Below are 19499 nucleotides of genomic sequence, written 5' to 3'. Positions count from 1 at the left end.
CTGATAGTCTCGCTCATTCAGGACATTCTTAATTTATTTTGCCAATCTGATCCGATTTGGTTGGGGTATCCTCTCCCTTCCATCCTTTCGCAACCAGAATTCTGGCAGCCACTGTGGCGTACATAAGTACTCTCTTATACTTTTTTGGAATTCCATTTCCCAGAATTCCTAGCAGGAAGGCCTCTGGTTTCTTAGGAAGAGAGTATTTGAGCATTTTCTTAAGTCAATTGCAGGTCATTTCCCAGAACTGCCTACTCTTATTACAGTTCCACTACATGTGGATCTATGTACCTTCAGCCTCCCTGCATTTCCAGCAAATATTTGTCCTAGATCTAGGACATTTTTTTATTCACAAAATGTTTAAGGGCATGTGTACCCCCCCACGAACCCCCAGAAAAACAACCCCCACTGATTATACTGCAAGGGGTTTCCAACACACCTTTGGCTGGCGAAAAACTCTCAGCTTCATCTCCCACACAGGAATGTTGTGCCATGGAGCTTTTCAGATATGGTCAGGGGAAATTCTCTTTGTCTACCATCCTCATCCAACCTGGTATAATTTGAAGATCTGGAATCATTTCCTTCACTTGCTGTTTCCCGAAAGCCCTTCCTTCCTTCCTTCCTTCCTTCCTTCCTTCCTTCCTTCCTTCCTTCCTTCCTTCCTTCCTTCCCTCCCTCCCTCCCTCCCTCCCTCCCTCCCTCCCTCTCTTCCCTTTTCACTCCGATGCAGAGCAAATTGACACCAAGGGAAGACTCATCCCCACAATGATGCTGTGGAATAGAATGCCCCTTCACAAGTTGCAAGATACAAAGTCACTGGAATGTGCTTTGATAAGAGAGAACACTATGAAGCTTTTATTCCTCTTTTTTTAAATAATAAAATAAAATTCATTCCAGTTGCACCTTAGAGACCAAGTAAATTTGTTATTGGTATGAGCTTTTGTGTGCATGCACACATCTTTTTTATTTATTTTTATTTTGTTTCAACTACGGCAGACCAACACGGCTACCTACCTGTATCTTTTTTAATAAATATTTTTATTAATTTTCACAATTAAACCAAATCATCACAGATGATAAAAATGGGAAAAAAAGATTTCAAACAACTGTATTCACATAGTATTAAATCCACGTTATGGGACTGACTCCCTCCCCCTGGTTCCTTGTGTTATCTCAATTTATGCATGTCAATCAATACTTTATCTCTGATTACCTCCAAGTAATGGCAAGTTCTTAAAGAAATGGGAGTGCCTGATCACCTCATCTGTCTCTTGAGAAATCTCTATGTGGGACAAGAAGCTACAGTTAGAACTGGATATGGAACAACTGATTGGTTCAAAATTGGGAAAGGAGTACGACAAGGCTGTATATTGTCTCCCTGCTTATTTAACTTATATGCAGAATTCATCATGCGAAAGGCTGGGCTGGATGAATCCCAAGCTGGAATTAAGATGGCTGGAAGAAATATCAACAACCTCAGATATGCAGATGACAAAACCTTGATGGCAGAAAGTGAGGAGGAATTAAAGAACCTTTTAATGAGGGTGAAAGAGGCGAGCGCAAAATATGGTCTGAAGCTAAACATCAAAAAAACAAAGATCATGGTGACAGCAGTCACGAAATTAAAAGACACCTGCTTCTTGGGAGAAAAGCAATAACAAACCTGGACAGCATCTTAAAAAGCAGAGACATCAACCTTGCCAACAAAGGTCCGTATAGTTAAAGCTATGGTTTTCCCAATAGTGATGTATGGAAGTGAGAGCTGAAAAATAAAGAAGGCTGATCGCCAAAAAAATGGGTGCTTTTGAATTATGGTGCTGGAGGAGACTCTTGAGAGTCCCATGGACTGCAAGAAGATCAAACCTATCCATTCTGAAGGAAATCAGCCCTGAGTGCTCACTGGAAGGATAGATCCTGAAGCAGAGGCTCCAATACTTTGGCCACCTCATGAGAAGAGAAGACTCCCTGGAAAAGACCTTGATGTTGGGAAAGATGGAGGGCACAAGGAGAAGGGGATGACAGAGGATGAGATGGTTGGACAGTGTTCTCGAAGCTACCAACATGAGTCTGACTAAGCTGCGGGAGGTAGTGGGAGACAGGAGTGCCTGACGTGCTCTGGTCCAGGGGGTCACGAAGAGTCGGATAGGACTAAACAACAACAATGAGATTGAATTGTTAATAAGATCAAGCACATTCCTTATGGCAAACATGTCATTGGGCATTCCAGTGACTGTTGTCATCCTCCTTGATGAGCAAATAAAAATGATTAGAGCCGAGTTTAATTAAATGGGGAATAAAAGCGGACTAGAGAAGGATTTAATGCTACATTTTTGTATGTATATTTTGTACAGATTGCTCTTGGAATGGCACACAAGAGATGAACAGATCAAATCTGTAATGATACACTGAGCAAAGGACTTTGGGCACAACATTCAGATTGCAGGTTGGGAAAAGTTATGGAAAACGGATTTGAAATTTAGGGCTGAAAGAAAACTATATGAAAATGATGTACCGGTGGTCGTTGACTCCTAGTAAGCTAGCAACAATGTATAGAACCAGTACAAATACCTGCTGGAAATGTAAAGAGAAAGAAGGTACCTTTTATCATATGTGGTGGCTGTGCGAGGTAATAAAAGCTTTCTGGGAGATGATATATAATGAATTGAAAAAAATGTTTAAAATAACTTTTGTATATATAAAAAAACCCAGAAGCTTTTTTATTAGCAGGAAAACCTTTTATGCATGTGACAAGAGCCACACATATGCTACTAGCCTAGAGGTGGAACGAAGACAAAATAGAATGGCAAATCAAGCTGTTGGACTATGCCAAAATGGCAAAACTGACTGGTTTTGCCATTTTGGTTCAGGAACCAAGAAGACAAAAACTTCAAGAAAGAATGGGGGAAATTTATAATTTATTTAGGAGACTACCGTAAGCAAATGAAAACATTAGCAGGATTTTAATCTCACTTGTAATGTAACAAATTCTATGGATAATATGGATAGATATAAAATATAGATTTGATAATAATATGCAGTTGAAAATGCTGACATTAGAACCCATGGAGGGATGGGGGTGTCTCAAGATTTGGAGAATGTATATGGAAATGTATTTGGTTTTGTTGTAAATCTGTATTTGAAAAATCAAATAAAAACTAAGAGAGAGAGAGAGAAGGATGAAATGGAAAATGGAAACAAAGAGGACACAGAAACTTCAGGGAGCAATTTCGATAAAGGATTGCCAGAAAATGGAAAAGCTCTTTGCAGAGGTGTTTAGAGGAATGAAAAAGTAGAATTGTGATTTTGGAGGAGTGGAATGAAGCCATGGATGGAGAAATGAAGAGAGACCCTGAGCCAGCAGAGACAGAGTTGAGAGAGAAAGGTCTCTGTCTACAATCTGGAAATTTAGTTAATGAATACACAATAAAAAAAAGGATTGTGGCATACTATTTTAATATATAAATAGAATAAACTCTTGTGTGGACAAAGATGGAAAGACATTTTAACATTTAATATGGAGGAATGGTTGAAGTTAATAGAGGTAAAGTTCATATGTTTGTTTAGAGAAAAATGATTGCTGAAATTTATTAATAGCAATAATTAGAGAACCCCTTTTGGACTTTTTGTTTATAAACGAATATGAATTAATCAGATACATTTGGGATAGAAGACTGGGAAAATATTACCTAACAGAAAGTAGATCTGTTGGATGTCATTCTAGGATGAATATTTTTAATAATTTATTTTATGTAACAGACAGGCGGGAGAATCAGAAGTCGTTTTCTCTTTTCTTTTCTTCTATATTGTTGTTTTCCTTTGGTATTTTCTCTTATCCGTCTCTCTTTGTTTCTGTTTTTTATTTAGATTTGTTTCTTTTATCTTATTGTATTATTAAAAATCTGTAACAAAATCTTATTTAAATAACATTTCTCGCACTCTCAACATTTATATGCTTTCTATTCTTTATGGAGTATCTGGTTTTTTTAAGGTTTCTCTGTGAGAAACATTTCCCACACTCTACACACTGGTAAGGCCTCTCTCCTGTGTGGACTCTCTTGGGTATAAGAAGCTTCAACTTTTCAGAAAAACATTTTTCACACTCCAAGCATTTGTAGGGCTTGTCTCCTGTATTGATTGTCCAAGGGATTATGAGATATGCTTTCTAGGGTTCCGATTTATTATGATTTCTCTCATGCCTACGAAGGTTCTTACTCTTGGTAAATAATTGTCCACATTCTGTGCATTTGTAGGGTTTATCTCCTGCGTGGCTCTTCTGATGGATCATAAGCCGCCATTCGCTAGCAAAACTTTCCTCACACTCTGTGCATTTATGGAATATCTTTCCTGTGTGGATTCTCTGATGTTTCAGAAGACCATCTCTTCTCGAAAAGAATTTCCCACACTCTGAGCATTTGTAGGGCTTCTCCCCTGTGTGGGTTCTCTGATGAAGCACAAGGCAGTGATTCCTAGAAAAACATTTCCCACATTCCAAGCATTTATGGCATCTATTTACCGTATGCTTTTTCTGATGCCCCTTAAGGGTATGTGAATGAGAAAATATCATTCCACATTCCGAACATATATATGGCTTTCTTGGATGAATTCTCTTATGTCTCATAAGATGTGCTGAAACAGAAAAACATTTCCCACAATCTTCACATTTATAAGGCCCCTCTCCTATGTGCACTCTCTGGTGTTCATCAAGGTCTGCTAGGCTGGCAAAGTGTTTTCGACATTCCACGCATTTGTAGGTTTCCAAATGAGTATGATTTCTCTCATGTCTATGAAGGTTCTTACTCTTGGTAAAGACTTTTCCACATTCCGTGCATTTGTAGGGTTTCTTTCCTGCATGGCTTTTCTGATGGATGATAAACTGTGATTTGCTGGTAAAACATTCCTCACACTCTGTGCATTTATAGGATATCTCACCTGGGTGGACTCTCCAATGTTTTACAAGACTGTCTCTCCTTGAAAAGCATTTCCCACACGCTGAGCATTTGTAGGGCTTCTCCCCTGTGTGGATTCTCTGATGAGTCACAAGACCGTCTCTCCTAGAAAAACATTTCCCACATTCCAAGCATTCATGGCATCTATTTACCGTGTGCTTTTTCTGGTGCCCCTTAAGGGTATGTGAATGAGAAAATATCATTCCACATTCCGAACATATATATGGCTTTCCTGGGTGGCCTTTTTTATGTCTATTAAGGTGTGATGAAGTAGAAAAACATTTCCCACAATCTCTGCATTCATAAGGCCCCTTTATTGTGTGCACTCTCTGGTGTTCATCAAGGTCTGCTGGGCCGGCAAAGCATTTTCCACATTCCCTGCATTTGTAGGGTTTCTCTCCTGTGTGGATTCCCTGATGGATTTCAAGTTCTGACGGCGAAACAAACCTTTCCCCACACTCTGCACATTTATGGGGCCTCTCTCCACTGTGAACAGTCTGATGGCTCAAAAGGGCAGATTGATCAAGAAAACATTTCCCACACTCTGTGCATTGATAGGGTTTCTTTCCTGGGTGGATTATCTGGTGTTGAACAAGATCTGATTTTGTGGGGAAGCGTTTCCCACACTCCAAGCACATATGAGGCTTTCCTCCTGAATGGGTTCGCTGATGAATAACAAGTTGAGGCCTACAAGAGAAGGATGACTCACAATCACTGCATTTGTGGCATTTCTGTCCTGTGGGGATTTTCTGGTGTACAAGAAGCTGTGATCTCCAGAGAAAACTTTTCCCGCACCCGTCACATCTGTGGGGCCCTGTGTGGATTCTCTGATGTTTCACAAAAACTGATCGGCTAGGGAAATTTTCCCCACACTCCAAGCATTTATATGGTTTATTTCCCGAGTGGCCCTTCCGATGGATCACAAGGACAGTGTGCTGAGCAAACGATTTGCCACATTTCATGCACTTATAGGGTTTACCCCCCTTATAGATCTGCTGACGTCTCACCAGTTGCCGCCGTCTAGAAAAGCTCGTCTCAGACTGTAAGTATTTGTGTTGTTTATTTTCTGTGTGGACTCTCTGGTGTTCACAAAGCTGTAAATCCTGAGGGAAACATTTCCCACACTCCAAGCATTTGTACGGTTTTATTTTTGCGTGGGCTCTGAGATGCTTCACAAAATCCGAGAGTCGGGAATGTTTCTCTCCACACCTCCGGCAGTTGTAGGAGTTGTCTACTGCGTGGACCTTCCTATGGAGCACTAGGACGGATCGATGAGAAAACGTTTCCCGACACTCTGCGCACTTATGGGGTTTTTCTCTTTGGCGGGTACTTTGGTGGCTCAAAAGCCCTGAACTCTGACCAAAACATTCCCCACTCTCATTGCCGTTCTGGGGCTTCTCTCCTGTGTGGATTCTCTGGTGTCTGTCAAGAGCCAACGTGGAGGCAAAGCACTCGCCACAGATGGGGCAGGTATATGTTCTGCTGGTGTCATCTGCTTAGAGAGAGAGAAGGGGGGAAAGTTAGTCTGAGTCTGGAAGAGAAGGAACCACACAATACAAACTGACAGTTACAGATAGGTAGCCGTGTTGGTCTGCCATAGTCAAAACAAAAAAAATTCCTTCCAGTAGCACCTTAAAGACCAACTAAGTTAGTTCTTGGTATGAGCTTTCGTGTGCATGCACACTTCTTCAGATACACAGTGTGCATGCACACGAAAGCTCATACCAAGAACTAACTTAGTTGGTCTTTAAGGTGCTACTGGAAGGAATTTTTTTTTTGTTAATACAAACTGAATAATGGTTGTGCTATGATATGCAAGATATGAAGCCTGAACCTGTGAAAGCTCTCACAACCCCCCACAATTTACATTAAGTGTAGCCAGGAGTAGGCCCAGATTTGGGCATAATGCCCACAGCCCCTCTGTTCTTCACACAAAGTGGCCTCACTTGAGTCATCATCATCACTTTTGATTTGTAAACCGTCTTTCTATCTTACGATACCCAAGGCGGTTTACAAGCTGAAGAAACAGAGAACATACACCATAACAATCTAATGTGATAATAAAACATAACTTTAAAATAAGCAACCTACATCAAATAAATTAGCATTCAACAATCACTAGAATAGAATAGAAAAATATTAAAGGTAAAGGTACCCCTGCCCGTACGGGCCAGTCTTGCCAGACTCTGGGGTTGTGTGCTCATCTCACTCAAGAGGCCGGGGGCCAGCGCTGTCCGCAGACACTTCTGGGTCACGTGGCCAGCGTGACAAGCTCCATCTGGCAAGCCAGCACAGCACACGGAAACGCCGTTTACCTTCCCGCCGGAGCGGTCCCTATTTATCTACTTGCACCCGGGGGTGCTTTCGAACTGCTAGGTTGGCAGGCGCTGGGACTGAGCAGCGGGAGCGCACCCCGCCGTGGGGATTCGAACCGCCGACCAGGCGATCGGCAAGTCCAAGGCGCTGAGGTTTTACTCACAGCACCACCCGCGTCCCCACAGAATAATATTAAATATCAGCATATAAAAATTAAACAGAAACCCACTCTTAACAATTACAATAAATAACTTCCAAGCTACAATCATTAACACAATAGCAAGCCACAGTGCATAACATAATAGAATTGAGACCCAGAGACTGGAGGATGGGACAAGGCAGGTGGAAGAAGGCCTTGCCTGATGAAGTCTCTCCCTCCAGATCACCTTATCATTGGGGTCAGGTTCCCAGCAGCTTTTTTGATGTTCCTTGCTGGCATTCCACGAAGGTGACTAAACTTCCAAACTTTTCCAAACACAGCTTTTTCGGCTGTGGCCCCGATCTGGTGGAACGCTCTGTCACAAGGGACTAGGGCCCTGCAGGACTTGACATCTTTCCGCAAGACAGAGCTGTTCCACCAGGCCTTTGGTAATCCTCACAGAACTCTAGCCCAATGCTTGCCACTAATTTGATTTTGAATTTATTTTAGAATGCTGTGTTACTTTTACTGTTGTTAGCTGCTCTGAGCCCGGCTTCGGCTGGGGAGGGTGGGATATAAATTATTATTATTATTATTATTATTATTATTATTATTATTATTATTATACTTTGTCATGAGGTAGTGGTAGGTTGTTACAATCCCACCTCCACCCCACCTTGAAAGCTACATTGAGCCGCACAAGGAAGGTGTGAGGGCTTTGAAATTTCAACACCACCCTGTGAAACACCAAAATTCGGTGCCCCAAACAACTCTCCCCTTCCAATGTTCCTCATTGTTGTGGTGTCCCCAGCAGCTGCCTTTGGTGAGTGTGACACTCTCCTCTGGCATAGTCTGTGGCATAATGTCACTGTCTGCATAAATTGCTCCTTATTTCTCCATTCCAGAAGATTCCCCGGTGCACAATGACATCTGGATTCCTCTTTAACAACATCATCATCAACAACAATTTTATTACTTATACGCTGCCCAACGGGATGGGATTCCCCAGCCACTCTCGGCGGCTCCCAACAGAGGACTAAAAACAGAATAAACCTTCAAACATTAAAAACTTCCCTAAACAGGGCTGCCTTCAGGTGTCTTCTAAAAGTCAGATAGCTGCTTATTTCCTTGACATCTGATGGGAAGGTGTTCCACAGGGCATACGCATGTGAAAACCATTTAGTCGCTGACCTACCTGGACTGGCTGGGCGACAGTAGGAGTGCTCCAGCAACAACATCGCTCCCAGGGGAAGGCACTTCTGCATCATTCTCCTTAGCTTTCAACTGACAGCTTGGCGAAGGGTCACGACGGATGTGGGGCCGTCTCTTTTTACCACCCTGTATGAAAATAGAACTTTTAGCAGTGGCCTCTCATTTGCCTATGGGAATAATAATAATAATAATAATAATAATAATAATAATAATAATTTACTTATACCCCACCCATCTGGCTGGATTTCCCCAGCCACTCTGGGTGGCTCCCAACAGAATTAAAAGCACAAGAAAATATCAAACATTGAAAACTTCCCTAAACAGGGCTACCTTCAGATGTGTTCTAAAAGTCAGATAGCTGTTTATTTCCTTGACATCTGATGGGAGGGCAGGCGCCCAACATTTTGAATTGCACCAACACTTTGAATTGTGCTCGGAAACCTACTGGCATTTGACTGACCTGCAAGAAGACCTTGGGGTCATAGTGAACAGCTCAACAATTTTGGTCCAGTGTGTGTACGGAGTCTGTGAAAAAGGCAAATTCTCCATACAATATCATAGTGCCATTATACAAATCTATGGTGCAGCTGCATTTGGAATAATACAGGTCACCGCACGTCAAAAAGCATTTGGGGCTTTTCAGAAAAGCAAAGTGAGAGGTAACACCATAGAAATTTATAAAATTATGCATGGCATAATTTTAGTGGAAGGGGTGAAGTTTAGTGGAAAGGGTGAAGTTTCTCCTCCTCTCTCAAAACACTCTTGTTTCAACTTGTCCGGACCATTGTGTGTCTCACTGATCCTTAGGGTTGCCATATTTCAAAAAGTGAAAATCTGGACACAAGTTTTCGAGCTTTTTCCCCCCATGGAAATTCACCAAATTCTACACTTCTGACATGGGTTTCTGTACGTCTGGATTTTTCCGGACATTACAGCAATTTCCGCCCAGACACCATTTCCGACAGCTGGATCCTCGCTATTTCCAGGAAGTTCCAGATGCATGGCAACCCAACAGTCCTGTCTGCCAATCTACCCACCACAACCAGAAGCTTCTTATGGGAAGTCTGTTATGTCCTGAAAATCCCTATTGTTTTCCTGCCACCACCAGTGCAGGATTAAACCCTGTGGAGGCCCCTAGGTAGTCAAAATCTCGGGGGCCCTCTTGTAAATGGTATCCTAATAAGTTTTTGATTTTACCAACCAGCAATTTAAATAAGCCAATTTTGATACACCACCAATTATTTCCAAGGATACTGCTGCAGACTGCATCCACCAATTTTAGAAACAATCTCTGAGGGGGCTTCACATCCCCCTTTTCTCTCACATACACACCTCACTTTCCATGAAGGTTTTCAAGCAGAGGTTGCAATGTAATGTATGACTTAGCTGAACTTGGCATTACAATCAGAATTCTATGGCAAAAGAAAATACAAAGAAGGACACAAACAAACAAAAAAACCTAGAAATGCAATCATCTGACTTCGGGAGGGTGGGTGAGGGCTCTGGGATGGTGCCAGAGCCCTGGCAACGCCTTATCTATCTATCTATCTATCTATCATCTATCTATCTATCTATCTATCTATCCACACAATTATTTGTGCCTTTTTAATTACAAGTTTTCATATTCCATTGATTTACTCACACAATCATAAGTTAAGGAAATTAGAATGAAAGTGAGTTAATTAATCAGATGGAGGGTTGCTGAAGAAAGGTAAAAACAAGGATGCAGAAAAGGGGAGGTAAGGGGAAGTCTGGGAAGTAAGGTGCAGGAAGATAAGATTATGAAATTATACATGTCTATATGTTTGTATGTTTTGTTTTGTTGTATTGTTTGTCTTTATTATATGTTTGGAAAACTAATAAAAATTATTAAAAAAAAAAAAAAGATTTACTCACACAATCATGGTCATCGACTTCCCTTCCTCCCTTCCATAGTTCCGTACTCTCCAATTCTACCTATCCCTACTCTTTCCCTCACACATCCGCTTAGGAAAGCATGTGTCTGAGCAGTTTCTGCCTTTCCAGGGGAAAACTTGCTCTTTAGGATAGGTTGAATCAAAGGCCAATATAAGAAGCAAAAGAAACACCAGAATTACAATTATCTGGCTTCGGGGATGGCAGAGCAAGGGCTCTGGTATGGTGCTAGAGCCCTGGCACTGCATTCTCTTAATATATATATTTATGCTTTTTTTTTCCATTACGAGTTTTCATCTTCTATTCAATTTACTCACACAATCATAGTCATCAGCTTCTCTCCCCCCCCCCCCCCATGGTCCTAGATATCTACCCATTACAACTGCATATTCCAATGGCTCCATTGCAGGAGGTTGGACTAGATGACCCTCAGATCCCCTTCCAACTCTACAATTCTTTGATTCTACGATTAAGCCGCTCCCCACTCTTTCCCTCACACATCTGCTTAGGAAAGCACACGTCTGGGCGGTTTCCCCCTTGCTCTGCTGCTTTCCATGGGAAAAACTTGCAATTTAGGGATAGGGTGGATCAAAGGTCAATCTGGGGGAAATCTGAATTGCTACTTGCTCCTCTAACTGAGCACAAAAGAGCAGTTTTGGTGGTGGGCTGGGGGATTCAAGAGAAAGTGTGGATAAGCCCTTAGACCCATATCTCCCCTCTCCTGCTTCTCACTCACATTCACCCGTTACAAGAGTCATCTGCACCTTCTCTTCTGTGATAAGCTCCCACAGGAAACCCTGAAAGTGACCTCTGTCTTGCTCCAATGTGCTTTTCCTTATCACAACAATCCTGTTCCGCCTCTTCCCCTTCCTGCCAAGAAGAGTACCTGAGGGCTGATGGGAGAAAGCCAAAGTGCATTGCACTGTGGGGTTTCTCAAGCCTTCTTTCTTATCCAGACCCAAAGCCTTCTGGGAGATGTAGTTTCTTCCAGTGTTTCTCAAATTTGGGTACCCACCCTACAACGTCTCATCATTCCTGACCACTGGTCCTGCAAGCAAAGGATGATGGGAGTTGTAGTCCAACAACAACTGGGGACTCAAGTTTGATATACAGTACAGCACAATATAAGGAGATTCCAACTAGACTTACGAACGAACTTTCTGATAATAAGAGCTGTTCAACCGTGGGAACGGTCTCCCTCGGGAGGTTGCAGAATCTCCTTCCTTGGAAGTTTTTAAGCAGAGGTTGGATGGCCATCTGTCATGGATGCGTTAGCTGAGTTTATTGCATTTCAGGGGGTTGGACTAGATGACCTTCGGGAACCCTTCCAGCCCAAAGATTCTATGACTCTATTAAACAAAAGACGCAAAAGAAATATAATTATCTGGCTAAAGGAAGGCAGAGTGAGGGGCTCTGGGATGCTACCCGAGCCCTTGCACCACTCATTCATTCATTCATATATACATTATATGCAGCTTCGTTTCCCAAAACTCCCTAAGGGCACCCTGCAAGCGACCCCCCCATGTGCTTTTCCTTATCACAACAATCTTGTTCTGCCTCCTCCCCTTTCTTATCCAGACCCAAAGCCTTCTGGGAGATATAGTCTCTTCCAGTATTTATCATACTTAGGTACCCACCCAATCAATGTTAGTCTACAAACTCCCATCATTCCTGACCACTGGTCTTGCTAGCTAGGGATGATGGGAGTTGTAGGGTAGAGCAAGGGCTCTGGTATGGTGCCAGAGCCCTGGCACTGCATTCTCTTAAAAATATATATATGCCTTTTTTCCATTACAAGTTTTCATATTCCATTCAATTTACACACACAATCATAGTCATCAACTTCCCTTCCCCCCTTCCATGGTTCTAGATATCTACCCATTACAACTGCATACTCAAATGGCTCCATTGCAGGGGGTTAGACTAGATGACCCTCAGATCCCCTTCCAACTCTACAGTTCTCTGATTCTACGATTCATCCTCTCCCCACTCTTTCCCTCACACATCCTCTTAGGAAAGCACATGTCTGGGCAGTTTCCCCCTTGCTCCTCTCCTGCAAGCATTGTTTCCCAAACTTGAGTCCCCTGCTGTTTTTCCACTACAACTCCCAAAAACTTGCTCTTTAGGGATAGGCTGGATCAAAGCCCCATCTGGGGAAAATCTGAATGGCTGCTTGCTCCTCTAACTGAGCACGAAAGAGCAGGTTTTTTTTGGGGGGGGGGATTCAAGAGTAAGTTTGGATAAGCCCTTAGACCCGTACCTTCTCTTTCCTGCTTCTCATCCACATTCATCCGTTACACAATTCAGCTGCAGCTTCTCTTCTGAGATGAGCTCCCAAAGAACACCTTGAAAGCGACCTTGGTCTTGCCCTATGTGCAGCCTTCACAGAAAGGCTTTCCCCTCTAAAGTCCTATTGCAAACCCCTTGGTTTTCCTCCTCCACTTCCTGCTCTGATAAGGAGGACTCAGGGGAGAAAGCAAGAGCCCGTTGCATTGTGGGGCTTCCCACGCCTGGCATTCTTTCTTTTCCAGACCCAAAGCCTTCTGGGAGACATAGTATCTTCCAGTGTTTCTCAAACTTGCTCCTCTGGTTTTTTGGAACTACAATTCCCATCATTCCTGACCACTGGTCCTGCAAGCAAAGGATTATGGGAGTTGTAGTCCAACAACAACTGGGGACTCAAGTTTGATATGCAGTACAGCACAATATAAGGAGATTCCAACTAGACTTACGAAAGAACTTTCTGATAATAAGAGCTGTTCAACCGTGGGAACCGTCTCCCTCGGGAGGTTGCAGAATCTCCTTCCTTGGAAGTTTTTAAGCAGAGGTTGGATGGCCATCAGTCATGGATGTTGAGTTTATTGCATTTCAGGGGGTTGGACTAGATGACCCTCGGGAACCCTTCCAGTCCAAAGGTTCTATGACTCTATTAAACAAAAGACGCAAAAGAAATATAATTATCTGGCTTAAGGAAGGCAGAGTGAGGGGCTCTGGGATGCTACCCGAGCCCTTGCACCACTCATTCATTCATTCATATATACATTATATGCAGCTTCGTTTCCCAAAACTCCCTAAGGGCACCCTGCAAGCGACCCCCCCATGTGCTTTTCCTTATCACAACAATCTTGTTCTGCCTCCTCCCCTTTCTTATCCAGACCCAAAGACTTCTGGGAGATATAGTCTCTTCCAGTATTTATCATACTTAGGTACCCACCCAATCAATGTTAGACTACAAACTCCCATCATTCCTGACCCCTGGTCTTGCTAGCTAGGGATGATGGGAGTTGTAGGGCAGAGCAAGGGCTCTGGTATGGTGCCAGAGCCCTGGCACTGCATTCTCTTAAAAATATATATATGCTTTTTTTCCATTACAAGTTTTCATATTCCATTCAATTTACACACACAATCATAGTCATCAACTTCCCTTCCCCCCTTCCATGGTTCTAGATATCTACCCATTACAACTGCATACTCAAATGGCTCCATTGCAGGGGGTTAGACTAGATGACCCTCAGATCCCTTTCCAACTCTACAGTTCTCTGATTCTACGATTCATCCTCTCCCCACTCTTTCCCTCACACATCCACTTAGGAAAGCACATGTCTGGGCAGTTTCCCCCTTGCTCCTCTCCTGCAAGCATTGTTTCCCAAACTTGAGTCCCCTGCTGTTTTTCCACTACAACTCCCAAAAACTTGCTCTTTAGGGATAGGCTGGATCAAAGCCCCATCTGGGGAAAATCTGAATGGCTGCTTGCTCCTCTAAATGAGCACGAAAGAGCAGGTTTTTTTTGGGGGGGGATTCAAGAGTAAGTTTGGATAAGCCCTTAGACCCGTACCTTCTCTTTCCTGCTTCTCATCCACATTCATCCGTTACACAATTCAGCTGCAGCTTCTCTTCTGAGATGAGCTCCCAAAGAACACCTTGAAAGCGACCTCGGTCTTGCCCTATGTGCAGCCTTCACAGAAAGGCTTTCCCCTCTAAAGTCCTATTGCAAACCCCTTGTTTTTCCTCCTCCACTTCCTGCCCTGATAAGGAGGACTCAGGGGAGAAAGAAAGAGTCCATTGCATTGTGGGGCCTCCCACGCCTGGTGTTCTTTCTTTTCCAGACCCAAAGCCTTCTGGGAGATGTAGTATCTTCCAGTGTTTCTCAATCTTGCTCCTTTTTTTTGGACTAAAAGGTAAAGGTAAAGGTACCCCTGCCCGTACGGGCCAGTCTTGACAGACTCTGGGGTTGGTGCGCCCATCTCACTCTATAGGCCGGGGGCCAGCGCTGTCCGGAGACACTTCCGGGTCACGTGGCCAGCGTGACATCGCTGCTCTGGCGAGCCAGAGCCGCACACGGAAACGCCGTTTACCTTCCCGCTAGTAAGCGGTCCCTATTTATCTACTTGCACCCGGGGGTGCTTTCGAACTGCTAGGTTGGCAGGCGCTGGGACCGAGCAACGGGAGCGCACCCCGCCGCGGGGATTCGAACCGCCGACCTTTCGATCGGCAAGCCCTAGGCGCTGAGGCTTTAACCCACAGCGCCACCTGCGTCCCTTTTTTGGACTACAAATCCCATAATCCCTGGTCCTGCAAGCAAAGAATGATGGGAGTTGTAGTCCAACAACACCTGGGGACTAAAGTTTGATATACAGAACAATATGATATAAGGAGATTCCAACTAGACGTACAAAAGAACTTTCTGATAATAAGAGCTGTTCAACCGTGGGAACGGTCTCCCTCGGGAGGTTGCAGAATCTCCTTCCTTGGAGGTTTTTAAGCAGAGGTTGGATGGCCCTCTGTCATGGATACGTTAGCTGAGATTCCTGCATTGCAGGGGGTTAGACTAGATGACCCTCGGGACCCCTTCCAGTCCAAAGATTCTATGATTCTATTAAACAAAAGAAGCACAATAAATATAATTATTTGGCTTAAGGAAGGCAGAGTGAGGGGCTCTAGGATTCTACCTGAGCCCTTGCACCATTCACTCACTCATTCATATATATGTTATATATAACATTACACAAGTCAGCTGCAGCTTCTCTTCCCAAAACTCCCTAAGGACACCCTGCAAACACCCCCCTAATTTTCCTTATCACAACAATCTTGTTCTGCGTCCTCCCCTTCCCACCAAGAAGATTCCTTGAAAAAGAGGGCTGAGGGGAGAAAGCAAAATCCCATTGCATTCTGGGGCTGCCCAGTCCTTGTCTTCTTTCTTATCCAGACCCAAAGCCTTCTGGGAGATGTAGTCTCTTCCAGTATTTATCAAACTTAGGCACCCACCCAAACAATGCTAGACTACAAACTCTCATCATTCCTGGCCACTGGTCTTGCTAGCTAGGGATGATGGGAGTTGTAGTCCAAAAACACCTCAAGTTTGAGAAACAGTGCTTGCAGCTGAGCCCTATGTAAGCTGTCATTTATGGGATCTGGGAGGGTGTTTTTTTTAAAAAAACAGAACTTAAATCTGTAGACTGTTGAAAAACAGATGCTGTATGTTTGTTCAATTGCATTTTAATTACTTTTAATTACTTTTATTTCTTTTTTGAATCTTATTTTTTATATTGCATTTTATTGCTATTACAATTGGAATTCCATGGCACAAGAAAAGACAATATAAGAAGCAAAAGAAAAACCAGAATTACAATTACAGTGGTACCTCTGGATGCGAACGAGATCTGTTCCGGAGCCCCATTCACATCCTGAGTAGAAAGTAACACATGACTGTGCGTCTGCGCATGTGCGGGTTGTGTTTTGCCTCTTCCGGGCATGCACATGATGTTATTTTGAGCATCTGCGCATGCACGAGCGGCGAAACCCAGAAGTAACACATTCTGTTACTTCCAGGTCACCACGGAGCGTAACCTGAAAATGCTCAACCTGAAGCATATTTAACCCGAGGTATGACTATATCTGGCTTCGGGGAGGGCAGAGCAAGGGCTCTGGTTTGGTGCTAGAGCCCTGACACTGCATTCTCTTTTTAAATTTTTTTAATTGTGCTTTTTCCATTACAAGTTTTCATGTTCCATTCAATTTACTCACACAATCAGTCATCAACTTCCCTCCCCCCTTCCATGGTTCTACATATCTACCCATTACAACTGCATATTCCAATGGCTCTATTGCAGGGGTTGGATTAGATGGCCCTCGGATCCTCTTCTAACTCTACAATTCTTTTGATTCTACAATTCAGCCTCTCCCCACTCTTTTCTTTATACACCCGCTTAGGAAAGTACATGTCTGGGCAGTTTTCCCCTTATCCCACTCCTTTCCAAGGGACAAACCTGCTCTTTAGGTTGGATTAAAGGCCAAACTGGAGGAAATCTGAATTGCTGCTTGCTCCTCTAACTGAGCACGATAGAGCCATTTTGGGGGTGGGGTATTCAATAGTAAGTGTGGATAAACCCTTAGACCCGTATCTTCCCTCTCTTGCTTCTCACCCGCATTCACCCGTTACAAGAGTCAGCTGCAGCTTCTCTTCCGTGATGAGCTCCCAAAGCGACCTGCAGTGCGGGAAATGCTTCTACCAGAGAGCCTGCTGCATTGTGGGACTTCCCACGCCTAGCGGTCTTTCTTATCCAGACCCAAAGCCTTCTGGGGGATGTAGTATCTTCCAGTGTTTCTCAAACTTTCCCCTCCCTGGTTTTTTGGGACTACAATTCCCACCATCCCTGACCACTAGACCTGCTAGCTAGGGATTATGGGAGTTGTAGTCCAACAACACCTGGACTCAAGTTTAATATACGGTACGATACAATATAAGGAGATTCCAGCTAGACTTACGAAAGAACTTTCTGATAACAAGAGCTGTTCAACCGTGGGAATGGTCTCCCTTGGGAGGTTGCAGAATCTCCTTCCTTGGAAGTTTTTAAGCAGAAGTTTGAGTAAAAATGCTTCGTGTTGAGACCCAGGTAAGCTGCTGTTTATGAGGATCTGGAAGAGTGCTTTTTAAAAAACTACTTAAAACTGTAGTGTTGAAAACAACTCAAATCACAGCATTGGGCAACAAAAAGGAATCAAACCACTCCAGGATAAGATAAAACACAACAATCAATTGTGTAGACAGGTGTTGTGAGTGGGTGTATGTGTGTGGGGTGAGGCCCAAGTACAAAATGTGTGTTCCGTGTTCAAATTAAGGCTTAAAATGGGAGGGCAAAGCTGTGATCACAACCCAGGCAGAAAACTTTGTTCCTGGCATCATCTGCTCACAGAGGAAGACAAAGGGGAAGACAGGGTTTGTTTCTGAACCCAGCACTGTAGAAACCTCAGAACAAAGGAACACAGGAATCTGCCTTATCCAGATTCACACATTTGTGTCACTTGAAACCAGATCACATGAAAATTGCTGGTGGCCTTGGTGGACCACTTAATGCCTTTTCCATCTGTTGTAGCAACTGTAATGCACTGTGGTAGATGCTGCATGTTTGTTTAATTGCATTTTTATTTCTTCTTCTGTTTCTTCTATTGAATCTTATTTCTCATATTACATTTTATTGGTATTACAATTGGAATTCCATGGCACAAGGAAAGACAGTGTAAGAAACAAAAGAAGAACTAGCTTCAGGAGGATGGAGGAAGGGCTCTAGTATGATGCCAGAGCCCTGGCACTGCATTCTCGTTCTCTCTCTCTCTCTCTCTCTCTTTCCATTACAAGTTTTCATATTCTGTTCAATTTACTCACACAGTCATAGTCACTGGCTTCCCTCCCCCACTTTCATGGTTCTAGATATTAACTCATTACAACTGCATATTTTTATTACTCCATAATTTCCCCTCTCCCTCCGCATTACATCTTCATATACTTTAAACTGCTGAATTTACTCCAACCCTGCTAACGCTTTAACCTGTTTGACATGATTATTCTGCAAACATTTTTCACTCCTCCTTAAATATTCCACCTTCCTGGTCTCTTCTTCTATAATTCATATTTGCGAATTCCACACGCTCCATCAATTTAATTTGCCATTCCTCCTTCATTGACGTCGTTCCCTCTGTCCATTTCCGAACATATATCATTCGGGCTGCTGGGATTGTGTCAAGTAACAAATCATTTTGATCTGTGGGGACATCCTAATATTCCTAATAAGGAGGTTTCTGGTCTTTTTATAAAAATCCTTTAACCCCCCCCCCAATTTCATTATATATCATCTATATTGTTATAGATCATCTCCCAGAAATCCTTTGCTGATTTGCATGTCCACCACATATGGTGAAATGTACCCTCCATTTCTTGATACACCAGAAATACAATTAAAATCAATATTTCATACATGCAGCTGCTGGGTGACCTTGGGCCAGTCACACTTCCTTGAAGTCTCTCAGCCCCACTCACCTCACAGAGTGTTTGTTGTGGGGGAGGAAGGGAAAGGAGAATGTTAGCCGCTTTGAGACTCCTGAAGGGGAGTGAAAGGCAGGATATCAAATCCAAACTCTTCTTCTTCTTCATACAAACCATCACAGACCAGAGTTAGGGAGCCCTTGTCCTAGATTTTGGGGTCCACTCCCCAACAAATGGGCCTGTTTAAACAATATGCTCCTAAAGATTAATGGTGCTGTGATTTTCAAGTACTAAACTTGGTGCACATGCATTATGGGCTTGAGATTGGAGGGCAAAGCGGAAGTCAGCCTGGTCAGAAATGTTTCCTCTTGGCATTATCTGTTGGGGGGAGGAGAGAGAGAGAGAGAGAGAAGAGAAAGCAGGCTTTGCTCCTGAACTTGGTGCCAAAGGAACCTCAGCAATACAGTCTGAATGGAGGCCAGGATTTGTTACGTGAAATAAGCTTTCTTCTTCGGGTGACAATAAAACGTTCTTGTTAAGCGGGGATGTTTTGCTTGGTGTCTGGGCAGCTGGTGAAAGAACTGAGGATTATTTATTGAGGTTTTAAATAATTGATAATAGCTCCTTTTCCTGATTTTATTCCACTTGAAGTTGTATTCCACTTGAAGATGAGTGCCTTTTCCATAATTAAATTCTGGACACTTTCCTGAAA

General features: G+C 43.2%; 1 protein-coding gene across 5 annotated transcripts; it reads right to left on the bottom strand.

Moving 5' to 3' along the window:
* Nucleotides 1-1017: 1017 nt before the first annotated feature.
* LOC114591046 (uncharacterized) lies at nt 1018-17103 on the bottom strand. Of its 5 annotated transcripts, XM_077921307.1 has the most exons (6): nt 16950-17103; nt 15201-15400; nt 11677-11876; nt 11414-11575; nt 8597-8739; nt 1018-6441 (listed from the first exon to the last, which is right to left on the bottom strand). In XM_077921307.1, exons 5-6 carry the CDS (start codon nt 8667-8669, stop codon nt 4163-4165), a joined length of 2352 nt encoding a protein of 783 aa, XP_077777433.1. In that variant the 5' UTR covers nt 8670-8739; nt 11414-11575; nt 11677-11876; nt 15201-15400; nt 16950-17103; the 3' UTR covers nt 1018-4162. The 5 variants fall into 5 exon arrangements, with proteins under 5 accessions (XP_077777433.1, XP_077777429.1, XP_077777442.1 ...); XM_077921303.1 differs by lacking the exon at nt 11414-11575; XM_077921316.1 differs by lacking the exon at nt 11414-11575 and having other exon boundaries at nt 1018-6438; nt 16950-17100.
* Between the last annotated feature and the right edge of the window lie 2396 nt (nt 17104-19499).

The sequence above is a fragment of the Podarcis muralis genome, chromosome 2, assembly GCF_964188315.1.
Source record: "Podarcis muralis chromosome 2, rPodMur119.hap1.1, whole genome shotgun sequence".
Lineage (NCBI taxonomy): Eukaryota > Metazoa > Chordata > Lepidosauria > Squamata > Lacertidae > Podarcis > Podarcis muralis.
The sequence above is the reverse complement of the archived record's forward strand: the minus strand, read 5'-3'. Positions and strand labels throughout refer to the sequence as shown.